The 17,715-nt window shown below is 41.0% G+C and overlaps 1 protein-coding gene across 10 annotated transcripts in view; it reads left to right on the forward strand.

Annotated features, from left to right (window-relative positions):
• LOC125432449 (FRAS1-related extracellular matrix protein 1-like) overlaps window positions 1-17,715 on the forward strand; it is a 189,590-nt gene that overhangs the window by 89,009 nt on the left and 82,866 nt on the right. For all 10 annotated transcript variants that reach the window (XM_048495969.1, XM_048495970.1, XM_048495971.1 and 7 more), the window contains 3 exons: window positions 1,627-1,771; window positions 11,352-11,493; window positions 16,816-17,011. In XM_048495969.1, the coding sequence (XP_048351926.1) occupies window positions 1,627-1,771; window positions 11,352-11,493; window positions 16,816-17,011 (483 nt within the window). The remainder of the gene's footprint in view (window positions 1-1,626; window positions 1,772-11,351; window positions 11,494-16,815; window positions 17,012-17,715) is intronic.

Here is a 17,715-nt window from a genome sequence, read left to right on the forward strand (position 1 = left end):
TCCCCCCCCCATTAAAAATCTATATTTATGTCCCTGTTCAGAGAACTTGGTGGGAGGAGGGAATCTTCTTTCCACCAGAGAAGCAAACTCTTGTGAATGTATATATTCAGACAAGCTCAGCAAAAGATGTCAGACCTCTTGTATATAAAATTTGCAGCAGCATTTTACAGAAGAATTCAGAGATGAATTGTCCAAGGAATTCATAGGATGGATTAATACCATCTGTACTTAAAATGCTCTTCCGTGGAGCATTAGTCAATTACAGTGTTTAAGCAGTCACTTTTTTCCTTTTGGCAGCACTTTGACAACTTTTTGTGATGGAAGGAATGAAAGTGCATAAAATATTTTCCTTCTGCATCTAGAATAACACTAATCATTAACCTGACCTGATTGTGCCTAAAAATATCTATATTTTAATGCTATTCTTTCAATGTTCTTCTTGTTTGCAAATATTGAACATCTGTTCATGCATTCAAGTCCTCTGAATTCATCCAAGATTTGATTCTGTTCTGTGACTGTCATAAATTGGATTATATCCATTTCCATTAAAACCATTCTGATTTTATTTTCTATATGTGTCAAATCTCACCCAAATTGGAGCTGAAATAAATTAATATTTTCCAAGGAAATAAACCTCAAGTGTTTATTTTCTTTCACCCTGTTGAGAATAAGTCATGATTTTGTGGTTCATAATTATTCTATTAATAACCTGGGAAATAATTATTTTGATGTTTATGTAGCTAAGTTAAATATACAAAGCTACATTAGACAATAAAGTATTAAAAAAAATTAAACATCAAATTTTAATTTAATGACCATATGCATCTAAGGCACCCTTCTGCCTAATTGGGATTTATTTATTGTCATTACCACAGTTTCAAGTAAGCATATTAGCTTTTGATTGACTGGCTCTATTGTGAAATCAGTTTACAGCAGGAACCTGAGTGAATACCCTACTCCTATTTTGTAAACAAAAGGAGCATCACAGAGTGCAGGCAAAGAAAAGTGAGGTATGTTATGCTGCTAATCCAGGCTGTGAGCCTGGGGTGGATCTGCTTATCCACTGGGAAACACATTGGAAATTCAGAGTACTCATATTAATGACATTAAATTTAAGATTAAATGTAATTATTTGAAGGTCATTTTGAATTATTAATCAAGTTTCCCTAGCATTATTCTCTTATCTAGTGACTCTTGTCTTCTCATCATATGGCAGAGAACCTCTTTGGATGATAAGTAGCTTAGTTTGTGTCCAGTTTGGACCAAAGTGTTTTGTGTTATTCTGGACACAGTTGCAAATGTGTTCAATACTCTGACTACCTGATGGGTTGTGGTAGAGAGTATATTTTATTTCTCTTTGATTGGGCAATGGAAGGATTAGAATCAGCTCAGTGCTACAGAAATTTTTGTAATGCCATGTTGATCTTAGTTATTGCAAAGTGCTGCAATGGTGTCCAGTTTGGTCTGTTTCAACCTCCTGGTGTATCTTAAACTGCTTCCCTGATGCCATTGATACCCTGAATTCTACTAAGAAACCAATTCTTTTTAGAATGTGGTCTGAAAGCAGTATTCCAGGTACTCTGCTGTCTATACTTTTACTTCCCCTCTCCTTTCTTTCTCCAATAGGACTGATGCTTATGTACATGCATGATGACACAGAAAGCCTGGAGGATAGTTTCACCATTCAGCTGACAGATGGCAAGCATACAGTCCAAGGGACACTTTACATCCACATCATGCCAGTCAACGATGAAATTCCTCATCTTTCCAGGTTAGCTGTTAAAGTGACATTTTGTGCAAAGTGACTTCAGGAAAGATGGGTCATGGTAGGGGGTGCATTTTATTTCTCTTTAATTGTTAATATGTTGAAGAAAGTGTTTGTTGGTAGAGAAGATGGATGCACTGCTTGTCTCTTGACAACTGTAATTCTACAGTGCAGTCCTAAGCAAAGCTATACCCTTCCAAGTTTATTGAAGTGAATGGGCTTAGAAGGGTTGACTGTTAATATACTTAACACCATATTAAACAAATATTGTTTATTTTAACTAACAAGCTGGCAAGATGCAAGAAAATGAACAGCAAAATGATTCTGCTACAATGATATGGGGGAAAGAGGTTCAGTGTAATTTTTGGAAATAACGTATGTTCCAGGTGAAATGGTTGTGGAAAGTGAATTAGTGTGTAAGACCCAAGTGAGTGATGTGAGTGAAACAGAAATAAGAACTTTTAAAATGAGATTCAAGCAAATTTTTAAAAAATCAATAGTTTCTGAAAACTGCCTTCACATTTTACTACATTAAAATACAATTCCATATTTGTTCTTTTAACATAGGAAGACTCTCTTATTTTAATAATAATTAATATTTACTATTTAAATAGGTCTTTTAGAGTTCAGAAAGCACTTGAAAGTTAAAATGTTATGGAGCATTTGACTGCAAATGTTATGGATTTATCACTGGGTGTATAATTTTATTCCAGGACAACATATGGTCTTGTATTAATCAATTTATTATGCAATAAAGTTTCATTGGCCAGTGCCCTTTTTATTTCCAGGAAACAGATGAAAGCTTGTGCCAAGATGAATCTGTTAGTCTTTCTAGTACCTCAAGACTCTGGCTCATTCCGCACATGCAGAATAATGCACTTTCAAACTGTTTTCAATGCTCTTTGAAGCTGCGTGGAATGGCAAAATCCACTTGCAAACAGTTGTGAAAGTGGTTTGAAAACGCATTATTTTGCGTGTGCGGAAGGGGCCTCTGTTATGTTTGCTGCAGTGTACTAATATAGCTATCTGTGTTGGGGGAAAGTATTGTACTGTAAACTGCAATTACTGTGTATCATGGTAAGTGAAGATTAAAACCCAGGTTTCATGGTCCTAATCTAACATCGTTAACCTGCATACTTAGGTTTTCATTCACTTTTTAAATTCTGTCCACTTAATCATCTGATGACCTGTGACCCTGAGTGCTGACTTTTCTGGTGGGAGGACAATTGCAATAACTATACCATGCCTGATTAGCACATTAAAATATTTCCAATAGTCCCTAATCATTCCTTGAACAGTGAGCTAAATTTTGGCAAAGCTGGTACAGTTGTAAGAATTTGGCATGGCAAAGTGAGCAAAGAGAAAGCTTATTGTAGAGAACTGTATTAGAAACAAGATATAGGTTGGGTTGCCAACTCTGGCTTGAGAAATACTTGAAGATTTTGGGGGTGGAGCCTGGGGGGGGAAGGGGCTTATGGAGGGGTGGAACCTCAATCTATCTATCTATCTATCTATCTATCTATCTATCTATCTATCTATCTATCTATCTATCTATCTATCTATCTATCTATCTATCTATCTATCTATCTATCTATCTATCTATCTATCTATCTATCTATAAAGCTAACAGTGTTTTTGTTGATAATAGTATAACTCAGTAACTGCTGGGCCAATTCCTCTGAAAATTCCCAGCCACTATAGTCAGCCAGGCGAGAGTGTTTTTAGATGTTCACATACCTGAAATTTCACACCTGGCCCAGGTAAAACACCTTTTTCCTGGCGCTCCATGGTGAAGGACATGCAGCTGCCTGTGTGTAACTGTCACCCTTAGAATGTTCGTGCTGCTTAGAATTTTCACTCAGATGGCCAGATATGAGCAGCGAAAACAGCACATAGGCAGTAACTCAAGTGGAAGTGAAACACATGCACACACATACACACAAGGGAGAGGGAAGGTAGGGAGAGGGAGGGAGGGGTGGCATGCAAGGGAAGGGAGGGAGGAAGAGGAAAGGGACGGAGGGGGATGCATGCAAGGAAAGAGAAGTGAGAGAGGGGAGAGAGAAAAGGCTGGAATGCACGGGAGGGGAGGCAGGGGCCCCAGCATCTTGATATGACCCACCCACCCTAGCAGAGGGAAAGGGAAGGGAAGGAGGGGGGAGGGTGGCATGCAAGGGAAGAGAAGTGAGGGAGGGAAGAGAGTGAGGGGCGACATGCAAGGGACGGGAGGGAGGGGCCAGGCACCCTAGATTCCTTGAATACTGTGGTTACGGTTAAGAAAACCAGGCACGCATTACTCAGAAGTAAGCTCAGTACAGCAACCGTGAAATACTTTGAATGGCTGCATCATGTCCCTCAGAGGGTTTCCTCAGAAGTGACACCCATTGCCACCCACCAAACTTACTCCCAGGTAAAGGATCATGACCAGCCAGCCTAGATGTGTGGGAGGGGTGCCTTTCTATTCCCCCCCAAGGAATGCGGGCACACACATCAATGACATCGCACAGTATCAGGCTGCGTGTTTGCATGAGCACTTACTGCTGGCCTCTGCAATTGATTTGCTGCTACTGTTCCTTTCCCATTTCACCACAATAAGCCACAGCAACGCGTGGCCGGGCCCTGCTAGTGAGGTATAATTCCAAAACCCTTCAAAAGCAGCCATTTCCTCCAGGGAAATGGATCTCTGATGCCTGGAGATGGGTTTTAATCTCCAGCCCCACCTGAAGGTTGACAGCTCTTAGTACAGGGCAGGTGTCCTAATGAGCAGTGTAAAGCTCAAAAGGGTAGAGCTGTTTTATCGGATAGTTCATTACTGAATGTGGATTTAGGACATATTTCAGAAAAGTTCAAAATTATAGGACATTGTTCTCCCCTCTAGCATCATGAGACACCTTAACTACATAAATCCTTCATACATGAGGAGAACTTGCTTTTAACCAAGTAAATGGTACATAATGGGTGGTAATTTGTGATATGACTTAAATATTTTTATTTGTTAAATGGGAAATATTTGTGATTTTTTTCTTCTGACAAAATGGATGAAGTTCTCATGGAGTGCAACCTTTGCTGAAAGAACCCGGTATTCTAAATTTCAGGCTAATGAGATAAATTATTCCTGTTCTATAGCCAACTACATTTCACCTGTGCAGAATGAGCAAAGTGAGGTTTGACGATATTGGCTGGTGATCTGCTTTGCCAGAATGGGGGGCTGGGGGAATTTAAACTAAAACAACATATGTGGGTGAGGGAAGCTAAGCCCTGCTGCCACCAGCACACACATGCAAGCTGGTGATCCCATGATTCGACTGGCCTCCACCTGGGCCAGGGGCTTTAGTGCCCTGGCCCCTGCCTGGTAGAACAACCTCCCCCCTACCATCAGGTCCCTGTGGGACCTAGAACAGTTCCGCAGGGCCTGCAAGATGGAGTTGTTCCGCCGGGCTTTTGGGGAAGCCAGCCGCTGAAGTGCCATCACTTGTATGCTGTTCTTATATTCCATTCCATCATTGGAATTACATCTATAAATGCCACTGAGCTGGGCTACGGAAGTTATTAGATTTGTAAGGTTGGAGTTACTAGATGTTTTTAATATGGTTTTAATAAGATGTAATTTATTATTTATTGTGGTTGTTGATTTTGTTTGTTGTTGACCTGTACACCGCCCAGAGCCCTTAGGGGATGGGGCGGTCTATGAAATCCAAGAAATAAATAAATAAATAGTTACAGTTGCTTGCATGTGTGTGCTGGTGGCAGCAGGGCTTAGCTTCCCTCACCGAGGCGAGCCATTGCAAGACCATGCCCCAGACCCCAGAAGCAGCTAGGCAGGGGGTCAAAAAGTCATGATAGACCATATCAAATGCTGTGGTCAGGTCTAATAAAATCAACAGCGCCGATCCACCTCGGTCAAACTGCATGCGGAGTGTGTCTGCGATGGCGGTGAGAACCGTCTCCATCTCATGCCCAGGCACTGGAAGGGATCAAGGGCTGACGTTTCCTCCAGAAAGCCCCGAAGCTCCTCCAACAACATTCTCTCAATTACTTTCCCCTGAAATGACAGATTCGAGATCGGGCAGTAATTGGCCAGATCACTAGTATCTAAAGATGGTCTTTTCAAAAGTGGGTGGACCACTGCCTTCTTCAACCCATCCGGGAACGCTCCTTGCTCAATGCACTGCAAGTGTGTTGCCCATTGTAATGGACTTGTCCCACCCTGAAGGGCTGGTGTGAAGCAGGCCTGCTTGAACAGGCCTTAGCAACAGCCAGAGTTAAAGAGAAGGCTCCACTATACAAAAGAACCCACTTGATTGGTCGAACAGAGGCACAGTTGCCTTTGGCCAGGGATAGGGGGAGCTAAAGTGCTGGCAGCATAAATAGACAGAGCAGAGCCTGTCAGGAAAATTCACACTCTCTGAAGAGATTCTGATACAGAGATTGGCAGAGAGCAGTCCGTCAGATCTGAAGCTGAAGGATTCTGTCTCAGCTGAGTTTGCTGACAGAAGTCCAGTCAATCTGCTAGCTGAGGAGGTTTGTCAGAGAGAGGAAGCCCTGAGTTTGGTGCAGGGTGACGCGCCAGTCAGGGGCTTGACAGTGAAGACTGTCCAGACATAGAGTCTGCCATAACACTGTGTACCACCAGTCTTGGGAAAAGCCCAATCCAGAGGCGGTGAAGCCAAATTGGGATTAGGGTGAGAGAGGGAGGCTATGTGTGCCTGAATCTCACTGGGCATAGGCTGTCTGTGTGTATTCAGTGGGTTGTGGATTAGAAAGGACTAGTGTCTGTCTGTGAAGAAATCTAGTAGACCTAAAGTAAAATCATTCCTAAAGAGACACCTGCGTGTGTCTGTGTGTATGTGTGAAACCTAAGAAACATCTGAAGCTCTGTAATTTTTAAGTGAAAAGAACCTCTCTGAAACCATTAAGCATTAGTACCTCTCTGAGCCAGTTTAAGAAGCCTTTCTTTTGTTTTAAAAATAAATTTCAATTACTGTGTTCAAGTTACCTTTGTGCCAGTCGGTGTTTGTGTGTGAGAGGTTGAAGAGTGCCTGTCTGTGAGTCTAGAATCCCCACCAATTTTGAGTTCCCTCCATTTTTGTTTATGGGACTCTGAAGGACATTCCCCTCAGACCAAGAGTGAATGTGAGGAGGGACCCTTTATCACATTTGGCAGCCAGCAGCAGTTTCTGGGATTCCTAGTGTCTCTTTAAGTTTAATGGTGGCAGCAGAATAAAAAGAAGATCCATGAACACTAGCCCTGGGAGATTTTGGGTGGCCAAGGAAACACCACTTGGTCAGTTTAGTGGGGACCTTGATTGCAGACCACCCGTCTCGTTACAATTGGTGGCTAGTGGTGGGATAATATCTCTCTCTAGCCCTTGAATATAACCATCCCTGTTATACCCATCATGGGGGAGGCAGGGATTTAGTATGTATTGTCTCCTCCCAACACCTGTCTTTCAGATAATACAAGTAAAACATAAGACATTGCCTTTCATGAGGGGGTGGGGGAACAGCAGGCAAACCTGGCAGCACAGTAGCAAAAAGAATCCAGTGTTTATATAGAACCAAGAAAGCCTTATGATTGGGAGAAGTGGGAAATGGTGTGCACAGAAATGCTATCAGGACAATCCTCTTCATTGGGAACATCTGCTAACTTTTCTGGTTGGAAGTTACCTGTCACTTAGATTATCTACTGTGATACTCTTTGTCCTCTTACTGCCCTCACCTTGTGCAACAATGAAAAGCCGACAGCAAAGGAATCAAAATAGCAGTAATTTCCAGAGATTACTAATTTTCATCATTTTAAGTGAGTAGATTAGTTACAATAATTATAACATTAAAGAACAGACAGGACATGGTGGATTAGTTAATTTATAAGTGAATGTTCCAGAAATGGGGTTTGAACTTCTATATGGGTTTTGAAGGAAAGTGTCATGAGCCAGCCCCTGGGTGTTTGCCAGAGGACTCTGAGGCAGAACCTGACAACACAGTGCAGTCAGAGCTGGCTGCTCCTGAGGAAGACCAGGCAGCAGAACCAACTCCCAGCCCTTCCCTGCCTGATGATGTGCAGGTGGAGGAGCCTGCAGATTCTCCTAGGGAACTGCTGTGCCCAGAAGGCTGAAGCAGAGGCAATTGCTGCAGAAGCAAAGGAGAAGTACTCGTCTGGCAGCAAGATATGGGAAAATAGAGGTATCTACATCTGATGAGGATTAACTCCTTGCACAATCCCAACCCTGGGGCAAGAACTCTATATAAGCCTTGCCGTGAGCCTGCTTCTTCCTGGGTGCAACAAGTGTGTTTCCTGTTGCTTCCATGTGCCTGGTGCACTCCTAATCTCCAGCCTGTTACTTGGTCTTCTATGCCATGACCTGTAAAACTTACCCATGACTATGCCTTTGCCTGCCTTGACCTATTGGACTGTCTCATGACTATGCCTTTGCCTGCCTTAACCCATTGGCAGGGATGGAGGGAGAGGAAACTGCACCCAAGGCACAACCTGCCTGCATGCGCCCCCTGCCCTCGCCCCTCCCCCAGCTTGTCCACACCCTGCCCACACCCCCATCTGCCCATGCACTTATCCACCTATGCCCTGCCCCAATCCATCTACATCCTGCTTACACCCCCCAGGAGGAGGTTCTAGGGGCGACTTTTTTGCCCCCACATGACGCCAATGGCGCACACAGCTTTGCCACTGCCCATTGCATTGGCTCCTGACTACGCTCTTGTCTGTCACCTGTTCTGTCCTGCGAGACTGGGCCTGACCATGCCCTGCCTGCCTGCAGCACAGAAAGATAATTGAAGCTACCTATCATTTGTAGCCCTGTTACTAGCTAGTGCCATTGATTACTGTGGTTCTGAAGGCTGTTCCTATGGCCCAGATAGAGAAGTATTAACATCAACTTTCTGTCATGTTTGTGGAACAGTTTTTATCAGAGCTAACATAGTATTTACTATGGGTTAACTTGAAAACATAGGGGAATTTTGTTCATTTTAGCACAGACAGAAATTTCACTGCATATTCCAGACCAAAAGTGTGTAACAGTAAATAGGGGGGGGGGGGATCAAGCTGTGTGCTTGATGCTAAGGAAACCCTATTCTTGCATTAATAAACTGGAGTAATTTGTGAAGTGCATTTCAGCCATATGTGAATGAAAACCCTTCTACTGATGCTATGGGAGGTGACACATCTTGTAGAGTCATACTGACTGACTAACAATCATACATACCAGGCCTGGGTGTCTCTTGTATTCTATTAACCTTTGTTGGATATAATGCAAAAAATGCAGAGTTTGCGCAAATAAAAAAGCAGAGTCAGTTGCTTTAAGGTTAATTAAGTTTACTAACTATAAAAGGGAAGGGTAACTGCAGTTTAAAAACAGGAAATTACTTTCTAACTAGCAGCTAGTCATTTGAGCTAGTAACTTCTATCTATCACATGGTTTAGAACTATGATCAGAGCATGATCAGGACTAAGACTAACAAAGAAGGCAGATTCACCTATGTCACCTTTGCCGTACATGCAGTCCAGCATTCAAGCCATGCCAGATATCACTGATCGATTGATTGGTCACTCACATCTGACCTCATTAACTAATTAGCATGCACAACAATAACTCCTTCATTACTGGATAGTGTGACTGGCACTTGCCAAATTCCAACAACCTTACATATGAAAAGAGGGAAAATGTTATGGAGCACCTTAAGATCTGGATGAAAACTGCATCTTCTTGTGTTTGTTATCTTGGTTAGTTTTTCAATGCCTGGGGGCATCAGGGAACAATTTGTCTCCAGGCGCCATTTCCCCCGTTACGCCTCTGCTTATCTTGACAATAGTATGTGCAAGAAGGATCTAGGGATCTTAGTAGACCATACACTGAACACAAGTAAGCAGTATGATTCAGCAGCTAAAAAGGCAAATGTGATTTGGGGCTGTATTAAAAGACGTATAGTGTCCAAATCACGCAAAGTGACAGTATTGCTATATTCTGCTCTGTTTATCAAAAATATTATGTTCAGTTTTGGGTACCACAATTTTAAAAGGTTGTAGACAAGCTGGAACATGTCTAGAGTAGTACAGTGAAGATGGTGAGGGTTATGGGGACCAGCTTGTATGAGGAAAGGTTGATGGAACTCAGCATGTTTAGCTTGGAGAGGAGATGACTGAGAGGTGATATGCAAAGCATCTCCAAGAACTTGGAAGGCTGTCATGTAGAGGATGATGAAGAGTTGTTGCCTGTTGCCCAAGAAGGTCAGACCAGAACCAATAGGTTGAAACTAAACCAAAAGAGGTTTTGACCAAACACTAGGAAGAAGTTCCTAGCAGTTAGAGGAGTTCATTAGTGAAACAGGCTTTCTAGGACAGTGGTTGGTTCTTCTTCTTTGGAGGTTTTTACCAGAGGCTAGATGGCCATCTGGTAGCAATGCTGATTCTGTGTACCTAGGCAGATCACGAGAGTGAGAGCAGGAAGAATTGCATCTATGTTTGGCTCTTGGGGCCCTTTCTTACATGCCCAGGTAATGCTAATCACCACTTCAGGGTCAGTAAGCAATTGTCCTTCAGACCAGATTGGCCAGGGATCCTAGAGGGGGTTTTCTTTGTGTTCTTCTGGGCATGGGGGGGGGGGGGGGAATTGTTATTTTCTTCCATTATGCAGGGAGTTGGACTAGATAATCTTGGAGGTTCCTTCCAACACTCTGTTTCTAAGATCTGAGTCAAAAGGCCAAGAAGTGACATTTTAAATATGATTGATTGGAAATGGAATTAAAAGTGAAATAAAAACAACTTTATTCTGGTCAAGACAGAAGTTTACCAAATCACCCATTGTTTGTGAGAACTGAGCTAGTTGAGAGCTTTGCAGCAAACAAGTTTTCCAGATGAAGGTACCTTGCTTGGCCAGTGGCCACTGTGTCTACTCATGAATTGAACCTCAGAGCAGCTTGTCCTGCCCTCATTGTACACCTTGAGAACTAAGCTGGATCATTTTTTTCAAGTGAAAACAATCAGAATATGAAGGCAGTCAATCACACTATGTGTTTGATGGTGGGGAGGATAATTCATGTCATGCATAGTTGTTATAAATACCCAGTCCACTGGCCAGAGATGGGGTGAGTGTAGCATTGCTAGATCCAGATTGGGAATCTTGTGGAGTTTTGGGGATGGAGCCTGGGAATGGCAGGGATTTGTGGGTTATGATGCCACACAGTCCTCCCTCCAAAGTCTCCATTTTTTCCAGGAGAACTGACCTCTGTAATCTGGAGATGAGCGTAATTCATGGTGATCTCCAGGTCGCACCTGGAGGCTGGCATCCATAATAGTTACTGCTGGCTGCAATAGTGTAGATATAGAAAGCAACCTGGTGAACAAGTTCAAATAGTTTGTGAACAAACTGACCTACCCATTGAATTAGAAGTTCTATGATCATGATAGGTGATCACAATAAAATCACGGATTTTGTTTAAAAAATGTTGTTCTTTATACAGACCTATGTGTGAAATAGAGATTACATCTATATGATGTATGTACAGATAGATGCTGGGTTCTGAATTGATGTTCCTTTTTACCCATCCATGGTCATGTTGTTTTCTGACTTCTCAGGAACACAGGTTTAGAAGTTGAAGTTGCTGAGACTAGAGTTATTTCCAGTGCATCTTTAGAAGTCCAAGACAAAGATTCTTCAAGGAATAAGCTCCATTATATCATCAGCAACAAACCAAAATATGGAGACCTGAAGTTAAAGGTGACAATGATTTTCAGTGTTATCATTTGAGGTGATTCTGTTCTCTCAACAGGATAATATTTCAGATAATTCACTAACAAAAGATAGACCTTTTGAAGCATTTCTTTTGATCTTCACTTGTCACTAATCTTAAATACATCCTTTAGACATTTCCTGGTTTCTCTCTTCTACCATCAGTTCAAATATCTACACTAAAATAAATCCAATTCAAATTATTCTGCTATGGTTGACTGGCCTATCAATCTTTTTATAATATTTTTGTCCTTGGTCTTATTTCTGTGTGCAAGAGCAGGAGCAGACTGGCCACTTAACTTACAGGGACATTTCCCTATGAGCCACTGCTCCATAGGGCAACTTGTGCCAAGGAGCAAGCAGATGCAAACATTAGTGATTCTGCCAATACTCCAGCAACTACATGGCCTAGATTCTTCATCAGCAATGGATATTGCTATCAACTCACCCATTGCTTTCTGTTGTCAGTTGTCCAGAGGAAGCAATGGCTAAGTTAATTCCATTGTTGGGCCAGCTGAATTGACTGTCTTGTAGTGCCGCAATGGCCACTCAGATTGGCTTGCTCCAGGGCCCTTTTCACTTCCCATTTTACTCTTGAGCAAGAGACAGATGAAAACAGGCTGTATCTTTCTGACTGGATATGAGGTTAACAAAGAAGTCACCACCCTGTGACTCTCAAAAAGATCCTAACCCAGAGCATGAAGGTAAAAGCTTCAAGGAATGCTAATGGGGCAACTTACTTATTGAATCAATCATATACACAAAACATGTTTGACAACTGCTGTTTATTGCCCTTCCCTGCTCTTGTGGTACCATACGCTAATGTTCAGCAGTTGCCATATGTCTAAACATGCAATATAATTTCCAAGGAAGGAAAAATTAAGTACCTTCACCAGGGTGTCTGGGTTAATCGTAGCAAAGGCACTTGCATGAGAAGCTGCCCCAGACAATAACAAAAATTGCAGAACAAAGCTGAGGTAAATGCAGGTGTGAAAAACAGTGAGGTCTTTACATGCCAATTAGTATAATATTGGGGAGTCAGAAATAAATCATCGCCTACTCAGCATCCTTTCCTTAACACATAAAACTGGAATGTCTGTCTGTCTCTCAGCTCCGCTTCCTTATTTAACTCCCTCCTTGAAAAGGACATATGCACTGTGTCCAGTGTTTTTTTGAATCACCTCTCTTCACTAAGCTACTATGCTTCACTAAGCTACTATGCTAGATTCCTCCTTTTATAATTAAGTAACTTGAGAAATCTGTAGGGATCAATAAACTTTGAGAGTGCTTATATAAAACAGGAACATAAAGTGGATAGTCTTGCCATCAGAAGCCAGTAAAAGTCAATCCCTTTATGTGACACCTCTATAAATGGCATTATGTCATTGCATAATATTAGAAGGAAGCATTTTTTTGTGCAAATCCATAAAATATAATGAATTTCACATAACCTATTTATATAAATGGAAAGAAAAAGTATGCATTTTTAAAGTGTGCTTCCAGCTTTTTGGCATCCTGAGAACATAAGGTAAGTTGGAAACTAGCTCAAAATAAATATTTCAGAGGACTTCAATATACAGTTGATGGTTTCTTCTGTGGCATCATATATCTCAACTGCTTTAACTGTTCAAAAACTCACAAAACTCCTTTATATATTATAATTCCTGTGATTCCCAATATATGAAACTAAAATATACTTGTATATTTTTTAAAACAATGTGACAGAGTGTACACACAGACACACATACATATGCTGTTTCACTTCTTCAAAATGCATTATCTTCAAATGCACTTAGACTGCTGCACTGGAAAAAGCTGCTCATTTAGCACTAGGAAAGAAATTATCATCACAATGAAATGTTTTAATTTTTTGTTATGTCTGAATTAAATAAAAAGTCCAAGATAATGTACTCATAACTGTCTACCATGTGTGTTTGTTTAGCATCACAACATAGCTCAATTGTGGGATGACTTTTGTTAATGCGAGGTCCTCCAATTCTCTCGAAAGACATGATTTACTTTGAAAGAGGGCTGATACTATGAGATTGGCATTTCTGTCTTTCTATAACAATGATTATAACAGAAGAGAAAAATAACTACCCATGCTAAACACATATACACACAGCAGACAAAAGCTTGGACTTTATTCATTGTTTTAAAGAAAGGATCCAGAGTACTGTGACCAGCTTTGGCCTGTTTTTGATGTACCTCTGACTGAAGCATGTGAATGAATCCAGTGCTAATAAAACCACAGCCTTTGGCTGGTGTTTTGATGTTGCCCTTACCAGCTCTGCCTCACTTATCCTCCCCTCACCTGCTGGGAAACAGCATCCTACAGATAGTTGCTTGGGATGCGATGCTTCAACTTCAGGTATCTATTTGCAAGATGCTTCTTTTCCCAACAGCATAAGGAAGTGGTGATGGTAGCAGCTGCTATCATCAACTGAGAGCTCTGTTCCTCAACAAAAGCAAGGTATCTTCCAACCCTCTCCTTACTTGTGATTCTACTGGATACTGCACAAGTTGCCTATCTGATGCCATGGTTTTAAAAACTGTACACCAAGATATTGCAATGCTTTAATGTAAGCCATATTCCAAATCCCAGTTTTCTGGTACATAAGCAGATCTGCAAAAACAACAGAAGACACACTGCATTGCCAACCTAAACCTTGGGGTAGACTATCTGCTATATTAACTTTAAAGCATCTTCAGGATTTCTTGTCTGTCTTATCAAAGCTGAACATGAATAATAAAACTTATACTTTGAAATTTTAAAAGTATGGCAATAAAAATGGAACCAGTCTCAGTAGAGAGACTTGCTCGGCAACATCTTTGTAGCAATAATTATTGATTTGCTATGTATACATAATATTTTTCATACTACTTATTTTTCAAAATTATAAAAGATTATGCATACATTTAACCTGATTCAATTGATAAAATGTTGTTTTCTGTTTGAAAATAAACTTGATAAGAATTCCAGTTGGAAATCTGTGTTAAAACAAAAATGACAGTGCTTTGGTGGTTATAATCTGCTGAACCACATGAGAAGTCACCTCACTCAGATCTCTGTATCAAAAGGCACTTGTGTGTTTCATTTTTCTAAAATCAACCACATGATTTATTGAATCTATTAATTGGGCCCTTACTATACATGCATAAAACGGACAACAGACTGGTCTTGTTGCTGAGGAAACAGGTTTTTGTCCTGGCAGAACTGGGCAGGGATATGTAGAAACTAACTGTTCTTTGGCTCAGTTTGGGATTCCTGGTTCATGCCTTAAATAAACCAGTGAGAGCAGCATCAAAGTCAGACATGGTTGTGATAATACAACATGGAGGTTGCCCCTAGGTAGATGAGCCACTGGTGTGTTAATTCTGTACATCAAAGTCTGGCATTGGTGTGTGTTTTTCCCCCGCTTGTTTAGAATTTTAAATACTTTAACACCTAGTATGGTGGCACCTAATTGTCTTGAACCTCCTCTTGGCATAAAAACAGCTTCTGGCTAGCTAGCAAACACAAGCTGAGACACCTGGGTGTCAGCTATGAACATCAGGGTGTGCTACAGTGGATCCATCTGCATCTCTTGGCATACACTAGCACTTTTTCTGTATGACTGGTTGAGAAGCAGGATCCAAGAGAAATGAGCTAGTGAGACTTGTTTAAAAGGCATACAGGAAAACATTGTTTTGTAAGAAGTGCTAATATGTTAGGAAGACCTATGTACATATCTCCAACTGCTACAATCAGTAAGTAAGTAAAGACTAATTACCAGAGCAGTAAATATTTCCTGCTGAAGAAAAGATAATATGCATCAATATTGTCTAGTGTTGCATGTTTTCAATAAATCAAAGAGCCAGTGTAGTGTGATGGACAAATAACCTGAAAGGGCCTAGGAAGACATGGGCTCAAAGTTCCATTCATGGGGACTTTGGGGCAGCCATTTTCTGAGCCTGAACTATTATATAGAATTTGTGTGCAGGTTAACTATTTACTTTACCAGTGGTGGGATTCAAAAATTTTAGTAACAGGTTCCAATGGTGGTGGGATTCAACAGTGTCATAGCGCCAATGGGGCTGGGCGGGGCACGATGGGGGCATGACCAGGCATTCCAGGGTGGGGCATTCCTGGGCGGGGCTGTGGCAAGGACACCGGGCGTGTGCACCCCAGGTGCAGTTCCTTTTCACCCCACCTCTAGATTCAAATAATTACTGTTTAAAGTATCAAAAAAAGCAATATACTGAAAGGTAGTGTATTATTTCTTTTTTATATAATTATATTGATTGATTTTAAATAATCACATAAGTAAGGAGAGAAATCAAAAACTGTTTACAATTGTTAACATATTACAAACATATCTAATTGTCTATCTCTCTCAACCCCCCAACTAAAACATCCTATATTGCCTCCCTCCTTCCCATATTTCCCTCCCTCCCTACTTTCTACTTCCCCTTCAGATTCCTATAACTACTTTATCTATTCCACTTGAAAGAAAACTAACAGAGGGAGAGATCCAAAATCCTTAATCTAAAAGAGTAGTTTAAACCTCCTCTCTCTCCAATATAAATTTCAAGGAAAAAAAAGAAAATGAAAAATCTTTACCTATAATACTTTCTCAACCTTTATACCAATGAACAACAAAATTAGAATTACTATATATTGCTTTATTTCATACAGTTCATACACACGTGGGGGGGTGCCATGGGGGGCCGGGGGGCCACAGGGGGCCCTGGGGGGCGATTTTGCATCCCCCACTTGATGACATTTGTTGTACCTAGGGACAGAGATTACCCCCTTGCCCTAGTGGAGTTAATGATTAATAACCGGTTCTCCGAACTGAGAAAATTTTAGTAGCCGGTTCTACCGAATAGGTGCGAATAGGCTGCATCCCACCTCTGTACTTTACCCTGAAAGGGATCAAACTAGTGTCAAGTCTGAATCAGTCTTAAAGACAGTGTGAAATAGCTTACTACTTCAGAAGATCCATTAATGTAATGCAACGGAAGCATTCACACAAGTGTAACCTCTGTATTCTTCCAGTGGCATACAACAACTGACAATCAAAACCTAACGCTGTAAAAATGTTGCAGAGTACACAGTCCCCCCTCCCATCTTTCCGCCTGTGAATAGCACATTATGCAACTCCAGTTTCTGCTCCTTCACCTTTTCAGTTTCCAAGTGTTGGGGCAATAAGCCTATAGCAGATTTAGCTCTAATGATGTATGTTCAGTGACATGCTGAACAGTAGTTAAAATGGTACTCTGATTTTTTAATGTGTGCTTTGCTTTCATCCATTTCATATTTTTCAGACTGCATCAGCTTGGCGTATTCTACATCCTGGAATGAATTTCACTCAAGATGATATTGATATGAACCACCTCTGGTATTTCCATACTAGCATCCTGGTTCCAGAAAGTCATGACAGCTTCCGATTTTATGTCACAGATGGGCAGAACACCTCTCCAGTAGAAAGCTTCTATATCTTCATTAAAACTGTTAATAAAGGTAAGAAATTGGTTTTTAAGAGAATCCATGGAATTTGGAGAGGTGGGTATATGATGCTGCAGAGCTATATGGACAACAGAACACACTCAGTATATCTGCCAATATGACTTGATTTTTAAAAGTATGGGTGAAGTTTGTACTTTAACTTCCTCTAAAAATGCCTTCTTCCTGTGTTCTCTAGAACACGCTAATTAAAATTTTATCTATTATACGCATAACTAGTGACACAAGTTTACAAATCTGCAGTCCCTGTGTGTATGTTCATGACTGCATTCCCCTTGTGTGTGTTCATAACTAATGACAAAAAGAAAAGTTCAGCTTCAAAACATCTTCATGTGCAGTGATCCAGGATTATATCCCGACTGAATTTCAAAGATGTCAGGCATCTAGGTTGATCTCAGAGTTCAACACTCAAAATTCTGCAGCGTCCTCAGGAGATCTTAGGGTCTTTATGTATATGGGAAGGGGAAGAGTGTCAGCTCCTCACTGTCTTTTGGTTCAAGCGAGAATGAAAGCCCACAAAAACACAGGAGAGTAACCTGTTCCAAGAATTATTGTTAAGACTTTTTGGAAGTGAAATAGAAATCACATGGAGATATACAGAAGTGTTAAATATTTCTAAAGTTGTGCCAGGTGGCTGTAATTTATTGAACATAGATTTTTTTGAAATAGTGCTCCTGTCAAGAAGAAGATTGGCATAAGAG

The sequence above is a fragment of the Sphaerodactylus townsendi genome, linkage group LG05 (genome assembly GCF_021028975.2).
Source record: "Sphaerodactylus townsendi isolate TG3544 linkage group LG05, MPM_Stown_v2.3, whole genome shotgun sequence".
NCBI classification, from domain to species: Eukaryota; Metazoa; Chordata; class Lepidosauria; order Squamata; family Sphaerodactylidae; genus Sphaerodactylus; species Sphaerodactylus townsendi.